Source organism: Nanorana parkeri, unplaced genomic scaffold (genome assembly GCF_000935625.1).
Source record: "Nanorana parkeri isolate BGI_ZX_2015 unplaced genomic scaffold, ASM93562v1 scaffold1757, whole genome shotgun sequence".
NCBI lineage: Eukaryota > Metazoa > Chordata > Amphibia > Anura > Dicroglossidae > Nanorana > Nanorana parkeri.
The window spans coordinates 89,983-110,543 of record NW_017308025.1 but is presented as its reverse complement, the minus strand read 5'-3'; the positions used below and the strand labels follow the sequence as shown (position 1 = coordinate 110,543).

Genomic DNA, 20,561 nt, shown 5'->3' with positions numbered 1-20,561 from the left:
GATCACAGAGCTGCATAAGTTGTGTCTTTAATACCATCCTGGAGTTCAGCTTTAACTAGAGCTGCAACAACTACATCGATAATAATTGATAAGAATAGTTGGCAACTATTCTCATCATCGAGAGAGAGAGAGGTGGGGGGAGAGAGAGAGAGAGAGCGGAGAGAGAGAGAGAGGAGAGAGAGCGGGGGAGAGAGAGAGGGGGGGGAGAGAGAGAGAGAGCGGAGAGAGAGTAGAGAGAGCAGAGATCGCGAGAGCTGGGAAAGAGAGCGGAGAGAGAGAGAGCGGAGAGAGTGCAGAGAGAGAGTGGGGAGAGAGAGAGAGAGCGGAGAGAGAGAGAAGGTAGAGAGAGAGCGGAGAGAGAGAGAGAGAGAGAGAGTGCAGAGAGAGAGCGGAGAGAGAGAGTGCAGAGAGAGAGAGAGAGAGTGCAGAGAGAGAGAGCGGAGAGAGAGAGAGCGGAGAGAGAGAGAAGGTAGAGAGAGAGAGAGAGAGGGGAGAGAGGGACAGGGGAGAGAGAGAGAGCGGAGAGAGAGAGGGGAGAGAGAGAGCGGAGAGAGAGAGAGAGCAAAAAAATTTTATACAACCAATCGATTCGCTGAAAAAATAATCGGGTAACGAATCGATTATGAAAATAATCGTTAGCTGCAGCCCTAGCTTTAACGGCAAGCTGGATATTTATTATCTAGTAAAACGTATTTCACAATACAGATCCTTCATATCCACCTAATTACATCAGTTCTATTCAGCAATATGCAAATTGGTACAATCAAGTTGAATCTTTTTTGCCCAAAAATAGCATTACTCTAAACTACATACTCACCAGCTCTATAGAGCCCACCATGTTTTTTGCAGTTGCTTCATTTTTCTTTCCTTTCTTCCCTCTAATCAAACATAGAAATAATTCTCAGTTTAACAGGATTTGCAGAAAATAATTCTAGTTTTTGTAAATAAACGTGAATAATAATGTTCATAACATATCCAACAACTTGCAGTATAAAAGCCTTATCAGTGATTGATGGCCCTAGAATTATTGCTCTCACTGCGACGTTCGCGGCTATATGTAACATGTGCGGCGTAATGGGCACAATCCTCGTTTTCGCAGGCATGCGCCCCTGACGCATGTTTGCATGCGTGTATATATGGGGGGAACTTTAAAAATAAATCTTTTTTTTTATTCTTTTTTATTTCCTTTTTTTTTTTTCCACTTAACTTTATTGCTATCAGATAGGGGGCTAAGAAACCCCCTTATGTGATAGCAATAAAGTTTAGTGGGAAAAAAAATTAAGTTCCCCCCCCAAATTTTTTTTGAAGTTACACATAAAAAAGAATACAAAAACAAAAAAATTTAGTAGTAAAGTCCCCACCCATACATACACGCATGCAAACATGCGTCGGGGGCACACACGTGCAAAAAAGACGATTGCGCCCATTACGCCGCACATGTTACATATCGCCACGAACGTCAGACTGAGAGCAATAATTCTAGGGCCATCAATCATTGATAACACTAAACTGATGAGCGGTAAAAGCTTTTAAAGCGTCGCTTATGACCAATTTTGGGTATGGTAGTTTTCTGCGATTTCGCCGTTGCGCGCAATTTTAAAGCTTGACATGTTTGGTGTCTATTTACCCGACGTGACCCGGTCTTTTATATTTTACCAAAAAACTGGGTAATAATAAATGTTTCCTAACATAATGTAAAAGAAAAAAATTCAGTAATTTTTCCTGAATATAGTAAAAAATAAAACCCCCCAGTGGTGATTAAATACCACCAAAAGAAAGCTCAATGTGTCCCCAAAAAATGGTATAAAATTCATTTCAGTACAGCGTTGCATGACGGAATAAACGTCAGTCAAAGTACCACAGCGCTGAATACTGAAAAATGGCCTGGACAGGAAGGGGGTGTAAATACCTGGTCTTCAAGCGGTTAAAGGGAGAAATTTAAAAAAAAAATAGGCTTTAATATCACTTTAAGGTTTCTCTTCACTTTACTGTTTTATTGTTCAGATTAATGAAGGATACAATGAAAACATATTTCCGGATTATAACAAGGGCCCTGTGTAGTTGTCACTAGTCACTCCCGGGCTGGCACTATAGTAATACATATTGAGATCAATTAAAATCTCAATTATTGTGCATTATTTATGGCACAAAGGACAAAATATGATTTGTAAAAGCAGTGAATAGGAATAACCTGTCTGTTGTAGTGAATATTTTTTTGAGTATAAATTATGAATCTAAAATCAGCAACTTGATGACATTGTGTAATGAGCAGCTTGAGATTTAATATTGGTTGTTGTTATTATTAATACAGGTATTTTATATGTCACTGACCTTTTACATAGAGGGGAATTTATCAAAACTGGAGCAGGCAAAATCTGGAGCAGCTATGCATGGCAACCAATCAGCATCTCTCTTTAATTTTGAATCCTTAACTGAACAAACTAAAGACAGAAGCTGATTGGTTGCCATGGGCAACTGTTCCCCCCATAGTGCTTTACATACTGTACATTTATATTAGTCCAAACAGGGATGTCCCCAGCCTTTTTTGACTCCTGAGGCTGAAGGGGGGGTGCTAGTGGTGGTGCACACAATCAAAGCAGTGGGAGCTGGGTAGAGGAGACAGTGCCGCCAGACATGAGAGTTATGCCACCCTCTGCAGGCTCTGCATCTCTCTTCCCAGCTCTTAGCAACCTGGGACGCTCTGGCTGGCGTTCCCCCAGCTCCTGGCAACCAGTGATGTCACTGGTTGCCGGGAGCTGGGCAGGACGCTGGCCAGAGCGTCCCAGGTTGCTAAGAGCAGGGTAGGGAGAATTGTATGGTCCTTACATATCTCCCCATCTGGCTTCCAACAGCTGGGACACTCTGGCCAGAAAGGGGATAGCAGGCACACCCACATGACCCAAAGAAATACCATCTGGGGCAACAGCATCAGGCTGCCTCATTAAAGGGCCAGCCAGGGGCGTAACTAGAAATCACAGGGCCCCATAGCCCCATAGACTCTCTATGGTGGGCTCTGCAGGGTCTCAGGTGGGCGGTCAAGCCCTCTTACCTGTCTGGCCGATCCTCTGTCCGTCTCCTTCTCCTCCACGATCGCTTATGAGCCCCACCTCCTCGATTGCTGGGCCCCACCTCCTCCATCGCTGCTGACGACGGGCCCAGCCACCTCTCCACAAAGCTGCTGGTTGTCATCGACTCAGCAGCTGTGAGGAGGTACGCGCCGCTGCACATGTGAATGGCTGCGTGTTTCTCCTCACAGCCGCCAGTGACAGCCAGCAGTCTGAAATGCCATAGCGACCCAGGCAGCCGGCACGGCATCAGGGGAGCGTCCTGGCCGGGCCCCACGGGGGCCCATATCTACCACCTGGGTCGCTATGGTGATTGTTACGCCACTGGGGCCAGCCCTGAATCCCGATATTACAATCTATCTCACATGCAAACATACACATGCTAGGAACAATTTAGAGTGAAGCCAATTAACCTACCAGCATTTCTTTGGAGCGTTGGAGGGACTAGGAGTAACCGGAGGAAACCCACCCAAGCACAGGCAGAACATGCAAACTCCATGAAAATATTGTCTCTTTGGGAGAATTTACGAATTAATGTAAACTGTTTATTTCTAAATTGACTTACTAGCAGTCACATGATTTTACCTTTTCACTTTATATGACCTGCCCACTCTGTTTCTGAAAAACTCAGCAGTTATCCCAACACAGACTGTTTTATTAACAGATGTAAAATAAAAAGACCCGAGACTAAAATGGAGATATTGTTAAAAAACATAATTGCACATTACCCTCATGTACTTTATTGCAGCTGTGTACAATGCTGTAATAGTCTCTGTTATACCGAGTGGAACATTAAGCAGGGCTGATCATCAGCCAGTAGGTGCAATTACATTTGCTTCTATTGCAATTAACTTTTCGAGAAATAAAAAAAAGCTTTAGAGACAGCTGTATTTACAGACTAATATGCCGAAAAGCAGCATCACAGAAATGTGTTTGCAATTAATGTGTTACTATGCATACAGGAGTGGCCCTGTAATAAGATTTGGATGTCAAAAGCTGAAAAATTTGGAAAACAAATTCAGATTGGAAATATTTAATTGTTGTAACTTCAACAAGTCAATTCTTTGTATTAAAGCTGCATTCTGGGATAATTAAATATTGCCCATCCTTAAGAGGTATGTGTATTCGTACTTGAATCTTGGGGTACTTTAAGATCTGCATGGTAATCCAGGGTAAAACTTTGCCTCTGTGCAGGAGCTTCCTGTAATAAAGACTAGTCACTGCTGCTCTCTCTCCTTGTGCAAGGTGCCTGATCTTAACTCCACCCTCCTCCAGTAGTTTTCTACAGGCAGCCTGTAGTGGGTGGGGCCTGTTGGGTCCCTCTCACAGTTCTGCTCCCCTGACCGGGCTGTGTGCAGCACAGTGATAATGTGAATGCTACATTTAACTAACTAATATATGGGTTTGCAAAAGAAAAACAGTGCACACAAAGTGAGTTTATATCTTTTGTGGCTATTAAGCAACATATTTACAGGAAATGTTTCTGTGGTCAGAGTTCAGCTTTAAATGTTTTAGATGTTATAGTAGTTTATTCTCTACATAGCCTATTGGATCTTTGGATCCTACTGCTGCATCAGTAACCAATCAGCTTGTTGGTGCTTAGAGCATCCCTTTATGTATATAAATATGGAAAAAATAAAAGGGGGTGCAGGTTAGAATATCAATGCTGAAACACCTGACAAGATGCCATCTCATCCATTTACTTTTTTACGTAAGATCTTTAAAGGGAATGTAACACCAAGGAAACAGTGCATGCAATGAATTTGGCCATTGACAAATTAGAAAATATGAGCCCCTTCTTCAGGATACTGTTAAACCCTCTCTCTCTCTTCCCGTAACTGATCGCTGGAGCAAAAAAATCGGTATGCTCATTTTATTTTAAAGAGTTAAAGATTCCTTTAAATTAAATTTCTCTGGATAGAAATTGATGTTTTTTTCACTTGCTTTTTTTAGTTTATTTAATCTTTACAAATATTATTCGATTAGGGCAGGAAAAATCTAAGCCAAAGAATAGAACATTAATTTACTAAAAGCTAAAACCAGAGGAGTACAACAATACATTTTTCTTGATGTCTAAAAATAGGTAGCGGGGCAGAAAAAAAGAACCGTTAAACCACCTACAGAGTAACTCAAATGAAAATTGTACCCTACACTGAGATAAGCAACTATGGTTACAAACAACAGAAAAGCTGTCATTTACACAAGCATGTTGAGAAGAAGAAAAAGCCATTTCTGCTAAGCACTCAGAATGAAAATAACTAGAGGAATGAGTAACACACATAAGAGTGGCAAAGAGACTTGGAACATACAGTATCGTACTGATAAAACTGTATAACGTTATAATGAACAATCCCAGTGTGTCACATTTCACTTCCTGTATTTGATGTCTTTCTAGAGTATCAGATCATATATTAAATAAAATGCTATGGACCCCCAATGTAATGTCAAACTGCCTAATCTCCTCTGCCTCAATAGTATGTTATAAAAGTCACTCCCAGCGATTATTCACTGATCTGTGGGTGTTTATCCAGGCCAGTATATAACAAAATGAATTAAACATATATGTTTTTTGTTGGCTAGCAGCATTCTTGGACAGCAGGAGGAGGTCCTGAATGGCTAAAATCATGGGATGATAAGCTAACATTGCCTACCCTCTACCAGCAGAAGATATTTAAATAATTGCCTAATTTTAAAGGTACCTACAGGAAGTGGCTACTGTCCTTGCATCAGAGGTGGACATAGTCACCAAGGGGACCCTGTGAAAAAACGAATTCCGAGCTTCCAATTCATCTACAGCCCAATTACATTTATTATTTCACTATGTCTAGAGATAGATAGATAGATAGATAGATAGATAGATAGATAGATAGATAGATAGATAGATAGATAGATAGATAGATAGAGAGTAGTCTTTGCAACTCCTGAACTCAAAATATGCAATTTGGGTCATAAAACAAACACCCCCTTTGCCCCCTGCCCAAATTGTGAGAGAATCCTTTTCTGTATGTCTCAAAGCCAAATCAGGCATAGAGTGATGTTCCCTCTGACCAATATAAGTTAGCATATGTAGGGTATCATAAAAATAATCCTCCCAACTCATAGATGCGGGTTGTGTCCAGATCTACATGACAAATGGAGTGGTCCCAATACCTAATGCAAAACCATCTAATATGAATAGGCCCCAAATCCCTAAGGGCCCTTGTACAAATGATATTGTGCATCCCTGCCCTGCAGGCATATTCCAGCCACTGGAATAGATGTTTGGGTTTTTGAAGGAAGGAGGGTTGCACCTAAGATTATCTCAGGGTAATGGGCAGCACAGTGGCGTAGTGGTTAGCGCTTCTGCCTTGCAGCACTGGGGGTCACTGGTTTGAATCCCGGCTAGATCACTATCTGCAAGGAGTTTGCATGTTCTCCCTGTGCTTGCATGGGTTTCCTCCCACACTCCAAAGACATACTGGAAGGTTAATTGGTTCCTGTCTAAATCAGCCCTGTATGTATGCATGGGTTGTAGGGACCTTAGATTGTAAGCACCAGGAGGGCAGGGACTGATGTGAATGTAAAAGCGCTGCGTATATTGTCAGTGTTATATAAATACCTGTAATTAATTGACCTGTAATTAATTAATTATTGACAATTCCAAACCTTCAGTCCATCAACCAATAGTACGTATTAGGAATGCACCAATACTAGTTTTCAGTAAGTACCGATATTTAAATTTCAGTACTCACCGATACCGAGTACCGATACCCGTAATTCCGCTATCATGGAGCCGGCTTTCCAGGCAATCAATAAGGCGGATAATGACACACTGCCCAGCTTCTTGATTGCCCGGGAAGCCGGTTTCATGATGTTTGGCCGGCTTGATGCTAATTGGCCGGGAAGCCAAATACTCTGTATTGGCACCGATATCGATGCTAGTATCAGTATTGGTACATCTCTAGTTCTTATCTAGGCTCAGTTTGGAGGCCTACAGACATACAATAAGGATGTTGCCTGGCCTGACCATGTGTTGCAGATAAAGCAATCATTTTGTTATGGCTGTAGGCACATCAGAGTGAATGAGTAATCAGAAATACCCAAATCCTGCTGAAACCGGCATGCTTGTCTTTTAAATATCTGTTGATTTCAAAAGGCAGTATCATAGGTCAAATGGAAAACCCATTTAATACAATGTGGTTTGAGTAAAAAAACTGCAACTCCACCCACTTAAAAGCTGGCTTCAAACTAACACACAGGAGATAAAGTATTAATACTACAGGTGATCCAACACTGGTCAAAATGCATCTATAATTGGGAATTAGGTGACTGTACCTTTGAAATTTATATAGTATTTGATTTGATGTCAATATAAAAAAGTTATATTGAGCAGGGCAGAAAAGGTAATATAAGAATATATTGCACACCACCCTGTCTATTAGGCTTGAAAATAAATGTTCTTTTTAGAGAAGTTGTCAGCGGAGGTTGACCCCACTTAAATCACCATCGAGGACAGAAAAAATTGTTACAGGAAGAAGTGCCTTACTTGTCTTGCTCCTTCTTTATTATCCCATTACTTGCCGGCTTTTCATCTTGTTGAAAGGTAGGGTTGTCATAAACATGATCAGGAAAGCCATCTGAAAAAAGGAAATGTCAAAAAGATACCAGTCAGGGGCTATAAAAAAAGATACCATCAATCAATCTGTCCACAAACTATTGAAAGAAATAAAAATCATATTACACCGCTATTAAGTTTTTATGTCGCTACATGTAATACTACCTGTAGAAAAGTTATGAATAAATAATTAGTAATAAAGAAAACAGTTAAAATTATATATTGAATAATAAGATACCATAACGTCATCCCCTAAAAGATGCAAACATTCATAGATGTATATATATATACATAATTATTATTATTATTTTACTATCTATAAATAATTTATCCTATGGATTGGAAACGAGAGACACTATCCATCTCTCGGATTTCGCTCATAATAATGTAGCGCCCTCTAAAATGTCGCAATTCAATTTAGAAATACCTGGACTGTAACCAGTCTAGATACTGATTATACAGAGCTCTGCATTCTATAGGTGTCCCTGAATCTGCTGGATTGATTGCTCCTCCTGTTGCTGAGGAAAAAGGGAGCCTTGGCATACAGTGAGGGAGGATCTATCCTCAGATCATGACTATGCACCTGACCCTAGCCCTATATAGGTTTGGTAGCCCAAGCTCCCACGAATGGGACTAATTGAAAACAATGGCAGCAATAAGGACTGATAGTTGGAGCAGCCTTTATGTTGGTGATCTATTAGAATGAAAATGGAATGGTAGAGTATGAGGAAAAAATAAATAAAAGGAAAGTACAATAGGCAAATAAAGACAAAGACACAACATGCAGGACTCAGCAATGACAGTGGATGAAGGTGTAAGCTAGATGCTCTGATACAGACACGTCTACCTAGACAGAGTGGCATTAAGCACATATGCATGACTTGGCTTTGCTTGTAAAAGAAAGATATGTTGTGCTAGATTCTTATGAGTTACATAGTGAATGGGTCTGCTAATAACATTTTTAGGTGCTTTGATTAGCATGAAGACATTGGGGGTGATTTACTAACCTAAACACACACACACACCAGGTGTGTGTGATTTTCACACAGAAAAACGTATTTATCAACCAAAAAGTCTCTAAAAGCATATTTCCACTAATGCCATATATGGAAAAATCATGCACATGATGCATATATAATGCTGCTTCACAGTTTAGACAAAAATGGTTAGCTCATGCATTTACATTCCTTGCATTCATCAACGCAAGCAACACAACATAGAGCTAATTTACCCAACATCACCTTGGAATTCATTCAGGGCTTTGCACAACACACCTGCTGGGTGTGTACACATTACAAAGGTGTTTAGATTCCACCCATAGATCATGTTGGGAGGGAACACACTGCAGAGGTGTATACACGTTCGTGGTGTGTTTATAAGGTTAGTAAATCAACCCCATTATCTGTAAAGAATCATTGCATTTTGTCCATCATTAACTCTAAAGTTTCACCTTCTGTTATGACTTATTAGTTAAAAAAAACATAATTAGCAAGAATGGATCAAAATAAACAGTTGCCAAGAGAAAGTAATAAAGAAGACAAGCGAAGCAACAAAAGTCTGTTTTCATTACAAGTTGTAAATGGTTTGAATGTTTAATCGGTAGTTCAGCTACAGATGAACAGCTATTCCCATTGAGAAAAAAAAAGACACTTAACTTAATTACACACAATAGTAAAAAAAAACATATTAAACTAAAAACTAAACTGTATAATAACTGACTTACCAATGACGTGTTTGTCTCTCTTTGTAATTTCTGCAGACTCTCTCATATTGACCAAGTGATTATAAGAACCTGAGACCTGTTGGAACGTAAAATGACACTTGTGAATATTCTTCTCTAGTGGAATGACTGACTGAGTACATGTATCAAATCATGCTGCAGCTTACACAATGAAGATGTTACTGTGTTCTTAACCTAGGTTGCCACCTATAAGGGCATTGTCAACAAACAATTCATTATTTATAAGCTTCATCGTATATACAACAGTGTCAAGTAATTGGGAAGAAGCAAAATGAAACACGTTATTTGTTTTATTTAAGTTAAAATAATAATTATTTATTCAAGGGATGTCGATATTGTAATTAAACTCTCCTGCTTATTTTTTTCCCTCAGTTATGAGAGAAACAATAACTGAAAAAAAATATGCAGGAGACTTTAATTACATATTAGAATGAAGTTAGTCATAATGTCTTGACATCATCCCCTTAATTAAATAACTATTTAACAACAAAAAGGTTATATAACTACCCAACTTAATGTAGTCAAATTATAGTCTTCTGTAAACTATGACGTTATTAAAAGTTGAGGAGGAGCCACAAGTTCTATCTGATGTTGCTTGGGGGCAATACCTCATCAGATTCTCACCTTAGCTGCATCTCAGTGAATGGAAGGGTCACAAGCACAGCCACTGGTTACAGAAAACAGTATAATGGCATCATCATAATGTACCCTGAGGGTAAATAAACTTTGTACTAAAACCTAAGAGGTCAAAGGTTTGTTCCTCTTAAGTACACATAGCATAAGCTACAAAATATTTAAAAAATGCTTCTTGCTTTTACTTGGGTTAAGGTTTCTTGGACTCTTAAGGGTTATTATTATTATTATTATTATTATACAGGATTTATATAGCGCCAACAATTTGCTCAGCGCTTTACAAAATAGTGGAGACAGTACAGTTACAATACAATCTACAATACAGTTTAAGAACAATAGGGTTGGGAGGGCCCTGCTAGTGAGAGCTTACAATCTAGTAAGAGGGGCAAGTGATACAAAAGTTAATAATTGTTTGGATTGAGTTATTGGAGGAAGTAAAAGGCAGTTATGTTGAGATGAGATATGCTTCCCTAAAGAGATGGGTTTTTAAGGATCGCCTTAAGGTGGGCAGCGTAGGAGATAGATAGAATGGGGTAAGGGTTAAAATGTCTACTTGTTTTTCCTTCTTTGTAATGTTAGGAGCCGTTGCTAGAACTATGAGGTGAGTGAAAAGCACTCACCTCATAGTTCTCCTTTAAAGATAAAAAGCCTGGCTTCTCCATTGTATGTTAATGAAGTTAATAGGAGAAACACAATTCACACAGTTCTGTCCAAAGTCTTTCTATAAGGACAGATCACTGTAAAGGGGCTCAGAAAAACCTCAATTCAGCCATGTCGTCTGTTGCTGCTGCAACAAAACTTCTAAAAGGTAAGAAATATTTTTAAAGAAATTATTTTTTGTTATACTGTGTGAATAGATATACATATACATATAAGCATTTAGAGGGGTTTTCTTAAATTTCACATCAAAAGTGGAAATACACTTTAAGCAATTCAAGCTGAGCACTATGATTAAATACATGGACAGAGGTCACCTCATTGAAAAACGTCAACCTGGTCAGTGATTGAGAAGATAAGGACAGCTGAAATCATGTACAAATCTTGAAAGATTTGATTTACAGTGCCCCTTTCCACTTCCCAGGACTTCCTATTGGTCCTCTAATGTGATGGTTGGCCACAATTACATATAGGAACACTCAAGGGGTGATAGTTGTAGTTCTCTATATCCGTTACCATGCTGCATTTCTGTCGAGGGTATTCCTGGGAGTTGTAGTCCCCTATAGTCGTTACTATTCTGCATTTCTTTAGAGAGTATTGCTGGGAGTTGTAGTTCTCTATATCCGTTACCATGCTGCATTTCTGTCGAGGGTATTCCTGGGAGTTGTAGTCCCCTATAGCCGTTACTATTCTGCATTTCTTTAGAGAGTATTGCTGGGAGTTGTAGTTCTCTTTATACCTTTCATTTTTATCGCTTGCATTTTTTCTCATTATGGGCCTGAGTGGGGCCTCATTTTTAAGTTTCGCCTAAGGCCTCGCAAAGTCTAGAGCCGCCACTGGTGAGAGGGATACGAGCCAAAAGTTTACAGGAAAAATTGAGGTTTGCATACAATATTAGCTACCAATATCTTTGGATCTACTGATCATTTTAACATGAAGTTTTCACTGAAGATAACCTCTGCCTGTGCACTTCTTTCACTATATGATCAATATGGTTTTCCTGGGTTTGTGACAGGTTTATTATAAAATGTTAAACATTTTCAGATGGTATGATCCACAATTATGCACAATACAAAACCAGTTTAGCAGGAAGTGCCCATTTTCACTATAAGCCTATTTTAAATTCATTAACCTAGGTACTATAAAATTAATAACTAACTGAGGGCTGTCGGAACAGTTTGTTCATGAGGCCTTGGTCAGAAAATCAGCTGTACATTACCATCTTCCACAGAAAATAGATCAGGTTGATCAGGTAGTTTATCTATTTATTTATCCAAGTCATGGTATAGCTAGTGGCAGTCTCTGTATCCTTTTAGTAAAGGTTTTCTTTCAAATAATTTTTTAAAGAGAAACATTGAGGTTGTCAATGCTTCTCATTATACAAATGTTGCTTTGCTGTTATGCTGACTCTAAGTCATAGTAATCAAATATGATTACTATGACTTCTGGTTTTGATCTCTGACTTTCCTGATATGCATATAGTACTTGTTTTGGGTCAGTGACTCCAGAGAAACCACAAGGTAAGTGTAGTAGCTTTAAAAGGAGAACTATGGGGTTAGGGCTTTTCCCCATAGTTCTCCTTAGGGTAACAGGAGGACACAAACTAGCGTCCTCCCGTCACCCTAAGCTCAGTATACCGCCAGCTGTAGCTCGCGGTATACTGAGACGCCGCAGCTGAAGCGGATCCCGTCAATTAAGTCTCGATCTGCCCAGCTGCGTGAGTGACAGCTGGCTCTGCCTATCTAGAGGCAGAGCCAGCTGTACCAGCCCCCTCCCCGTCCATTTCACCAGTCAGCGCTGGAGGATCTGCGCGGGGAGAGGGGAATCCAGTCCCTCCCATGTCACGGCAGAGAGCCGTGACAGGATCGAGAAGTGAGCGAACGCCGGTATGTGTTCGCTCACTTCCCGATCTACTGAGCCGACCTGTAACAGTATCATTGTCACAGGTCATCTAGATTTATGAGGTGAGTGAAAAGCACTCACCTCATAGTTCTCCTTTAAAGCGGACCTTTACACTCAAAAATCAAATTCTACCAATGCATCCCTCTATGTATGATGATTAATAATAACATAGGCATGTCAGGTGTAAAATGCTGTGATTTTCAAATACTTACACTGGCAGAGCATTCAGTTTCTGCTTTGAGAGGACAAAATGACTTCAGTTTGCCAAAGCAATGCACACTGGGATTGCCTTGTCATCAGCAGAGCATTGCTGGGTAATCTCAGGAGATCACAGGGAAAGGCATTTTTCCCCTGAGATTATGTGCATGGTCACATGATCTAGTCACATGTATAGTCACATGTGCCAGATTTTCAGGAATTAAAGGGAGAGCTAATCTGCCCTAAGTAAACATGGCCACGAATACTGGGTGGGAAAGGAGAAACAAGGTATGCAAAGAATACAAAGCCTGCAATTGTGGACGTTTACCCCATATCTTTATAATAACAACAAGCACCTTTAGAAATATTTAGTAATGGCAATCTACTAATAGATACTTCTATCTAGAAGTATCTATTTGTAGATTGCCATTAATAAATATAGTAAATGTGTTTGTTGTTATTATAAAGATGTGGGGTAAAGGTCTGCTTTAAGATACAATACTTGAACTCAAACCTTTTTCCAGTGAGCTGGAAACTTGACCTTTGAACACGTTTAACCAGTTAAGGACTTTCATCATAAGAGAGGTATGCCTTAAAAGGTTCCTAGCGCATACCTCATATTACGTGGTTCTCTTACCCTATCATGGCCGTTTGGCAACTATAATTGGCAAGTCATTTTTGATAAATATGTACCAGCATGTTTCCAGTATTCAGGCTCCATCTGGGTACCATTAAAAGGGCTATTTGAACGTACTCTTGCTTGGCGTGCAGCTTTTAACATTGTAACCTTGCAAAACAAGCCCTAATTCACACAGAAGCAAATTGTAGGGTTTACTTCAAATTGCCTTATGTCAAAACATTAATTACACTATTGTGTTGTTTCTGTAACTGCCTCCATTGATATAAAAGGAAACTGTCACCAAAAAAAGAGGACTTGCACATTCAGAAGTGATTAGAAAGTGACATGTTTCTGCCAAGAAGTCAATCAGTGTCTGGATTAACACTATATCATCACTATATCATCATACAAAATCATACCGTGAAATGTGTTTTTTCATCATTATCTTCAGTTTTCAGGATCAGAGCTGTATTAAGGGCTCTGTGGAGAAACTGTGGCTTCTCCATTCCTGACTACTGTGCAAATTGTGAATAAATGTACAAAAGTAACCAGGATTTGAATCATTTTATAGTCTGCTGTATATTTCCAGCAATGTCACTTTACCCAGCACCCACCTAAATTTGCTTGTTACTACCTCAGACATGTGATAATATAATCCTATAGACACAGAAGTCCACAAGTTTTGGATGAGGGTAGTATTTGCTTACACCAAGGAACACTGTTAAAGGACAGTTACTCAGGAGTAAGACATAACTGTGTTTTGACCTTTTACAATTACAAAATATATCATGTAGCACCCATACAATTAAAGCATGTTCCTGGGCAAAAAAAATATTTAATACATCTCTGAAATGCATACACCTTTTCCCATTTCTTATCCTTTTAAAAATGCTCAAATACTGAAAAAATACCTGTTGATCTGCTTGAAATCCAGTGTGCTTCTAACTTGTTTGGGCTGACAACACAATAGGGTAGATTTACTAGGGGCGAATAAGAAATAGAAATTTGTACTTTGCAAGGGAAGTCTCCCCTTAGTTTAGTGAATGAGATGAAGCTCTGCTGATTTCCATCAATCAATCGTGTGCAAGAAAAATACCATTTTAAAAGAAAATGTTCCTAGCGCATGATTAAGTATTCTTTTGCAAAGTGAAATGTTACCACTTTTACTAAGCTGAGGGAAAATCTTCTCCAAAGTGCTAATTCCTTTGCAAAGGTAACAGCCTATCTGCTTTTAGTAAATCAACCCCAGTATCTCTGCTGCACTGAAATCACAGCTAGCATTGTCAGCCCTTCCTACTGGTCTGTAGAACTCCCACAGTCCCAGTCCATGCATACATTGATTTCTTTCCCAGCAAAACAATACTTTGGCCTTGACTCCCAAAACCCTGCCCACACTCTGTGTGTAGGCAAAGGTCTCTTGGAAGATGTAGCTCTGGTGGGTGTGCCTATGTCAATAGGAACTGACTTCCACCCAGCAGTCATTCCTGCAAGAATTTTACAAGCCTGGTGATGACATCACGGTGTATAATAAAAGCTGTTTCTCACTACAGGAAGGAGGTAAAAGGAAAAATGAATGCCTGGACATGCTCTAGAGGGGGAAAGAGATGTTTAGAGCTATGACTCATGCCTACAAACCATCAAGACTACTGTTAACTGCCGGGTTATTTTCTTTAGTTACAGATTGGAAATAGAATTAGGGTAATGCAATTCAGTCTCTTTGTGAATTATTGTTTTGGAGTTCACCATTTTCATTCCTTTTAGAGTCCAAGTAGTCAAGCTATTTCCCAAATCCTTATTGAAACATGTCAAATTCATAAAGCTGTGATGTTAGCATTTGAGGAAAACCATTTGCAGGATTGGTATGGCACAATAATAATGGCATCCTTTCTAATTGTAATATAAGCCTGTTACATGTTTTCGTTAAATTCAAGGCTATTTTATTTCTAGGTTACCAATTTAGTTCTATTTCATCACTTTAATAAAATCCTCTTACATCCAGAAGCAAAAATGGTTTTCTGTAATGTAACAACACAACAATATGTCATCATAAAGGAGATCAATAAAATGCAGTAAAAGAAAATCAAGCAAATGTAATACATATATAGAATGAATGCTCAAAAAAATAGTCTAGTTAAAAATAAATAGAACATCACAACCCTTAGAAGTGCAGCATTAAAAAAAAAAATTAAGTGAAAAGTAACCTGTTATAACCCAGTTATATAACCTTACTAGGTCTTGAAAATTATCAAAATGTAAAATTTATTGATTTAGCAATTCAAAAATTTAGTCCTGAAATACCCAATAGGAAAGTTCTGACATATTGGCTATGAAAGATCTTTTTAGAATTCTAGCTACCGTGTTTCCCCAAAAGTAAGACCTACCCCGAAAATAAGACCTACCACTATCTTCAGGGATTTCTGTAATATAAGACCTACCCCAAAAATAAGACCTAGTTCGGGGTAGGTCTTATATTACAGAGATCCGCTAGGTCTTACTTTCGGGGTAGCGGCACATAAACTGTGTAAAAACCGGCCGCAGCTCACGCACACACGCACAATGGAAGCGACACCCGCCGGGACCGGCAACAGCACGCCGCCTTCCGTGACCTCGTCCACTGCTCCCCCAGCCAGGTAAGACATCCCCCGAAAATAAGACCTAGTGTCTTATTTCGTGCAAAAAAAAAATAAGACACTGTCTTATTTTCGGGGAAACACGGTATGTACTCTGCATTTATATTAAAGTTTCGGGAAGGTACTGGTAGACTAAAAGATTATCTAGACACCTATCTCTCGTGGTGCCAAAGTTGAAGGCCTTAGGTGCCAAAGTTGAAAGACTTAGGTTTTTAAACTTCAAATGAAGTGCAGCCCCCATATTCTAAGGGTGAAAAATGTAGTCAGTGCTCTTTGACCAAGTTCTCGATTTGTTCCTAGGCCGAAAGAAGGGCAGAGACAATTCTGGGATTAAAGGTGTGAACTGAGCCGGGAGCTCTTGGGCATATAGGAGAAGTAGCTGGGGGATTTAAAATAGTTCTTACTTTCCCCAATATGTGCAAAACGTCCTCCATTTGTGCTGTAATAATAAGTAGTGTTCTGTTGCTCCGTTTAGCTGATAATGTTCATAAGTTTTAATTGAGAGCTAACAGACAGCCTCAGCTTTCTCTGAGTTGTAAAGTTATTTAGGAAGATTGGAATAAATAAATATATTTGTTATATATAGCATTATAGTCAATGCTTTCCTTAATTACAAAAAAGGTGAAAAAAATGAATACATGTTACTAGATATGAAGATAATTGTTAATCAAATTTGGAAATGTAAAATGTTGACATATTTCTTGCCGGCAGTATTTCAAAGTGTGTACACAACTGCCTACCTGTTATAATTATAAGCAGAGATGTGTAGGTTTCCCTTGGCATGCAACACTGTAATTAAGAACAGAAACATTTGAATACTCCTTTTTGGTCATATGATAAATTCCTGCAAAATGCATATGTGGATAACAAATGCTGCTTTGGTTCTTTACCAAGTTCCCATATTTATGTTTATTATTGCCAATAAAACTTAAAATGTATGTCAAGCCCAAACCGTTTTTTCTAGTTTTGGATAAAGTGGGGAAGGATTAAAGGCCATTTCGGGTTTGTACTGCTGTCTGGGGCGCCATTAGAGTGATTCCCCTTTATTTCCTGTCCCACTGACAACGGTTTTATCAGAAAGTTGGAAGAATCTGGAACACAGGCCCAGAAAGCAATGAAAATCTGGGAGAGACTCCAGCCTACCCCATCTCTACTAAACCAAAAAAATAACTTTTATTTCAGGCTGTATTGCTGCTGAAGAGTCCCCCCGTATCCTGCTGACAACATTTTACCAGACAGGACAGGAAGTGAGGATAAATTTCTCTGAAAGTGCCCTGGATTGCAGGTAAAAACTTGAAAGCGGTTCTAACCCTTCTATGCTATCCAAACTCAGTTTTTCTTAGTTTGGATAGCACAGAAGGGTTAAAACCCCTTTCAAGTTTTTAACATTTTAGTTGGACATGTACTTTAAAATCATTTTAATTTAGCCAGTCTTATGACTAAGGAAACCCTTGCCTGACAGCAGATATACACACACACTATGGGGGGGGGGATTTATCAAAACAAACAAAATCTGATGCAGATGTGCATGCCAACCAATCAGCTTCTCTCTTCAGTTTGTTTAGATAAGGGTAGGAAGAAAAAGAAAGAAGCTGATTGGTTGCCATGCACAGTTGCTCCAGATTTTGTTTGCTCCAGTTTAAAAAAAATTCATATAAATCAATCATGCAGTCATAGGTGGCGCCACTCCTCAATGTTAAAGTTGAACATGTCGGAACCAAAAATAAAAGACCTCAGCTCCAATGATGTAATAAGGACTTCCTCTATTCTAGTACATGAAACCTAACTATGCTGTTAGTCAGGATAATGGAATGGAAGAATGGGAGTAGACACAAGACTGCAGGAGCAAGTAATAACAGAGTTTATTTTTCCACTGAAACAATATTGAAAGGACGTGGCAGTTCTGAAACCCGTATAGGAAAAGATATACTGTATATGTGCAAGAACTAAAATAATAACACAGAATTGTACCAGTCTCAACAGTCAATACACTCTTCAAGCTTTTATAACTCCATCTTATGTAACATATTTCAAAACTGTGGCAACCTGCAAACAATTCTCTCTAATCAAACATATGTTTTCTATCACATTCACTCACTATTTATCAAAGAATAAAATTGGTATCTCTCCATATTTTCATGAGGCATATTGATTCCAACAGTGTTGTCTATTTCCATAGCTGTTCTGCCAATTTCTCTATTTGTTTTCTACATATGTGCAAATATGCCAGTGCAATATATTTTTGCCAACATATTGTGCAAATCTGTAAAGAATTTCTTTTGATTTTTCCACCAAAAATATAAGCGATAACTGACAACACCCCAGACCAGGCATAACCATTATTTGCAGTATTATATATTATAGTCCATAAAATGATTGCAGTCCAATCTCTTCTAGGCAATTAACAGTAAATGTATGCCAGATCTGGCACAGAAAGAAAATCATAAATCAAAAGCTGATTGCAGCTCTAGCTCTTCTCCCAATCCAAAGTTCAAACGAACGGTCCTGTTTGAACATTTCCTAATGAGTTACAAAGCTTGGCATATATAAAAAGACACTGGAACGTTCATTTCCTGCAAGTTGCATCCCTTACACTGCCACGTATGTTTTTTTAGAGAAAGTTTCACGGGTTGGATGCTTATGTAATGTCAATTCAAATACATGAAACTGCTGATATGCCCATTGATAGTTGGTAAAAGTTGCATATAAAATGTAACTATAATAACAAAATGTGTTGTTCCTGAAGCAGTATGAAATTTCAATTATCTGATCATTTGCCAGTGGTATTTATATGACAGCTATATGATGATGCAGTGTATAGTCTATCATGTACACAGTATGCAGAAGGGAGTGGCATGTTAGGTAATATAGAAAGTGGAGTAGTGCGTATTACACAATGTACAGAAATACACATGTATGCTATGTATAGAGTGCAGTGGTCGACAGCATGTAATGGATGGACTGTGGCTGTCTGAAATATATACAGCACATTTCAAATTTAAAAAATAGATAGATAGATAGATAGATAGATAGATAGATAGATGTGTGTGTGTTTTGTTTAACTTGCGTAGCATATTACCTCTTTGCTATCTTACCTGATGATAATTTAGAGAAAGTTTCACGGGTTGGATGCTTATGTAATGTCAATTCAAATACATGAAACTGCTGATATGCCCATTGATAGTTGGTAAAAGTTGCATATAAAATGTAACTATAATAACAAAATGTGTTGTTCCTGAAGCAGTATGAAATTTCAATTATCTGATCATTTGCCAGTGGTATTTATATGACAGCTATATGATGATGCAGTGTATAGTCTATCATGTACACAGTATGCAGAAGGGAGTGGCATGTTAGGTAATATAGAAAGTGGAGTAGTGCGTATTACACAATGTACAGAAATACACATGTATGCTATGTATAGAGTGCAGTGGTCGACAGCATGTAATGGATGGACTGTGGCTGTCTGAAATATATACAGCACATTTCAAATTTAAAAAATAGATAGATAGATAGATAGATAGATAGATAGATAGATAGATAGATAGATAGATAGATAGATAGATGTGTGTGTGTTTTGTTTAACTTGCGTAGCATATTACCTCTTTGCTATCTTACCTGATGATAATGAAGAGATGATAGCTCGTGCTCTTTTTCTTCAGTTGTGCCTTGACACAGTAATCTTCCTCTCTTTTATACACCAGACACTTTACTTGGGAAACCTGTTTGTTGAGAATTAGTTTTAGAAGCAGGTGAAAAGCCATCACCTTGTTGTATACACTGCATCCCCTGCCTCCCTTCTTCCTCTCACCAAACTGGTTCTAAGTAACCACTAACAGCAGGAGGTCATCGCAGTTTATTTTCCTCTTTTGCTATGTCATGTGTGATAAGTTCATGGGGTAGATTTTAATAGCTAAAGTCACCCAAGTTCTTTAGTGCAGCTAGAACATCTGTGATATGGCTTTACGAAGAGACATAGACTTATGACATGCAAGGGTTAAAGTATTTTTCATTAGGTAACTTTTAAAATGTTTCTAGTAATAATACATATTATTGTAATATTAACAAAACCGAGTGACACCACCATAATTATCATCAAATAGTCATTTTCTCTTCAATTCAGTTTTAATAATTAAGCATCCCACTCCATTCAAGTACTCAGGAAAGGAGTACTAATCCTGATGCTGGAGCCAAGAAATGTGTGGAGGTGTCGCCCATACTCAAAGTTTACATTCTCTAGTAGAAGGACTGCACTTCATTGGCTGTTAAGATTAGAACTCCTTTGTACCCATTTTTGTTATAACACATACAGCATATAACAATGGGTTGCTATTAACAAACTTTTAACATCATGACAGAATTAAGGAAGTTCATTCACAAGGAAAAAAAGTGTTTGCAAACAGTTCTGGATCCAGCAAAAGTCTTCTTTATTGAATCATGGCATAAAACCAGACATAGTAATCCTGCTAACATGTTTCAGGCCAAAAGTGGCCTTAAATAAGAACTCCGGGCAAAAGTTTTA

The 20,561-nt window shown here is 38.7% G+C and overlaps 1 protein-coding gene and 1 long non-coding RNA gene across 2 annotated transcripts in view; both read right to left on the bottom strand.

The window, feature by feature from the left end:
* Window positions 1-847, bottom strand: part of LOC108799558 (multidrug resistance protein 1B-like) — a 42,529-nt gene extending 41,682 nt beyond the window's left edge. Inside the window, exon 1 of the mRNA XM_018571433.1 lies at window positions 818-847. Within this exon, the coding sequence (XP_018426935.1) occupies window positions 818-838 (21 nt within the window). The 5' untranslated portion in view covers window positions 839-847. The remainder of the gene's footprint in view (window positions 1-817) is intronic.
* LOC108799559 lies at window positions 847-19,756 on the bottom strand. The gene is made up of 4 exons (XR_001942033.1): window positions 19,658-19,756; window positions 9,383-9,458; window positions 7,591-7,681; window positions 847-878 (listed from the first exon to the last, which is right to left on the bottom strand). It is a non-coding gene; the product is annotated as an uncharacterized LOC108799559 (long non-coding RNA).
* Between the last annotated feature and the right edge of the window lie 805 nt (window positions 19,757-20,561).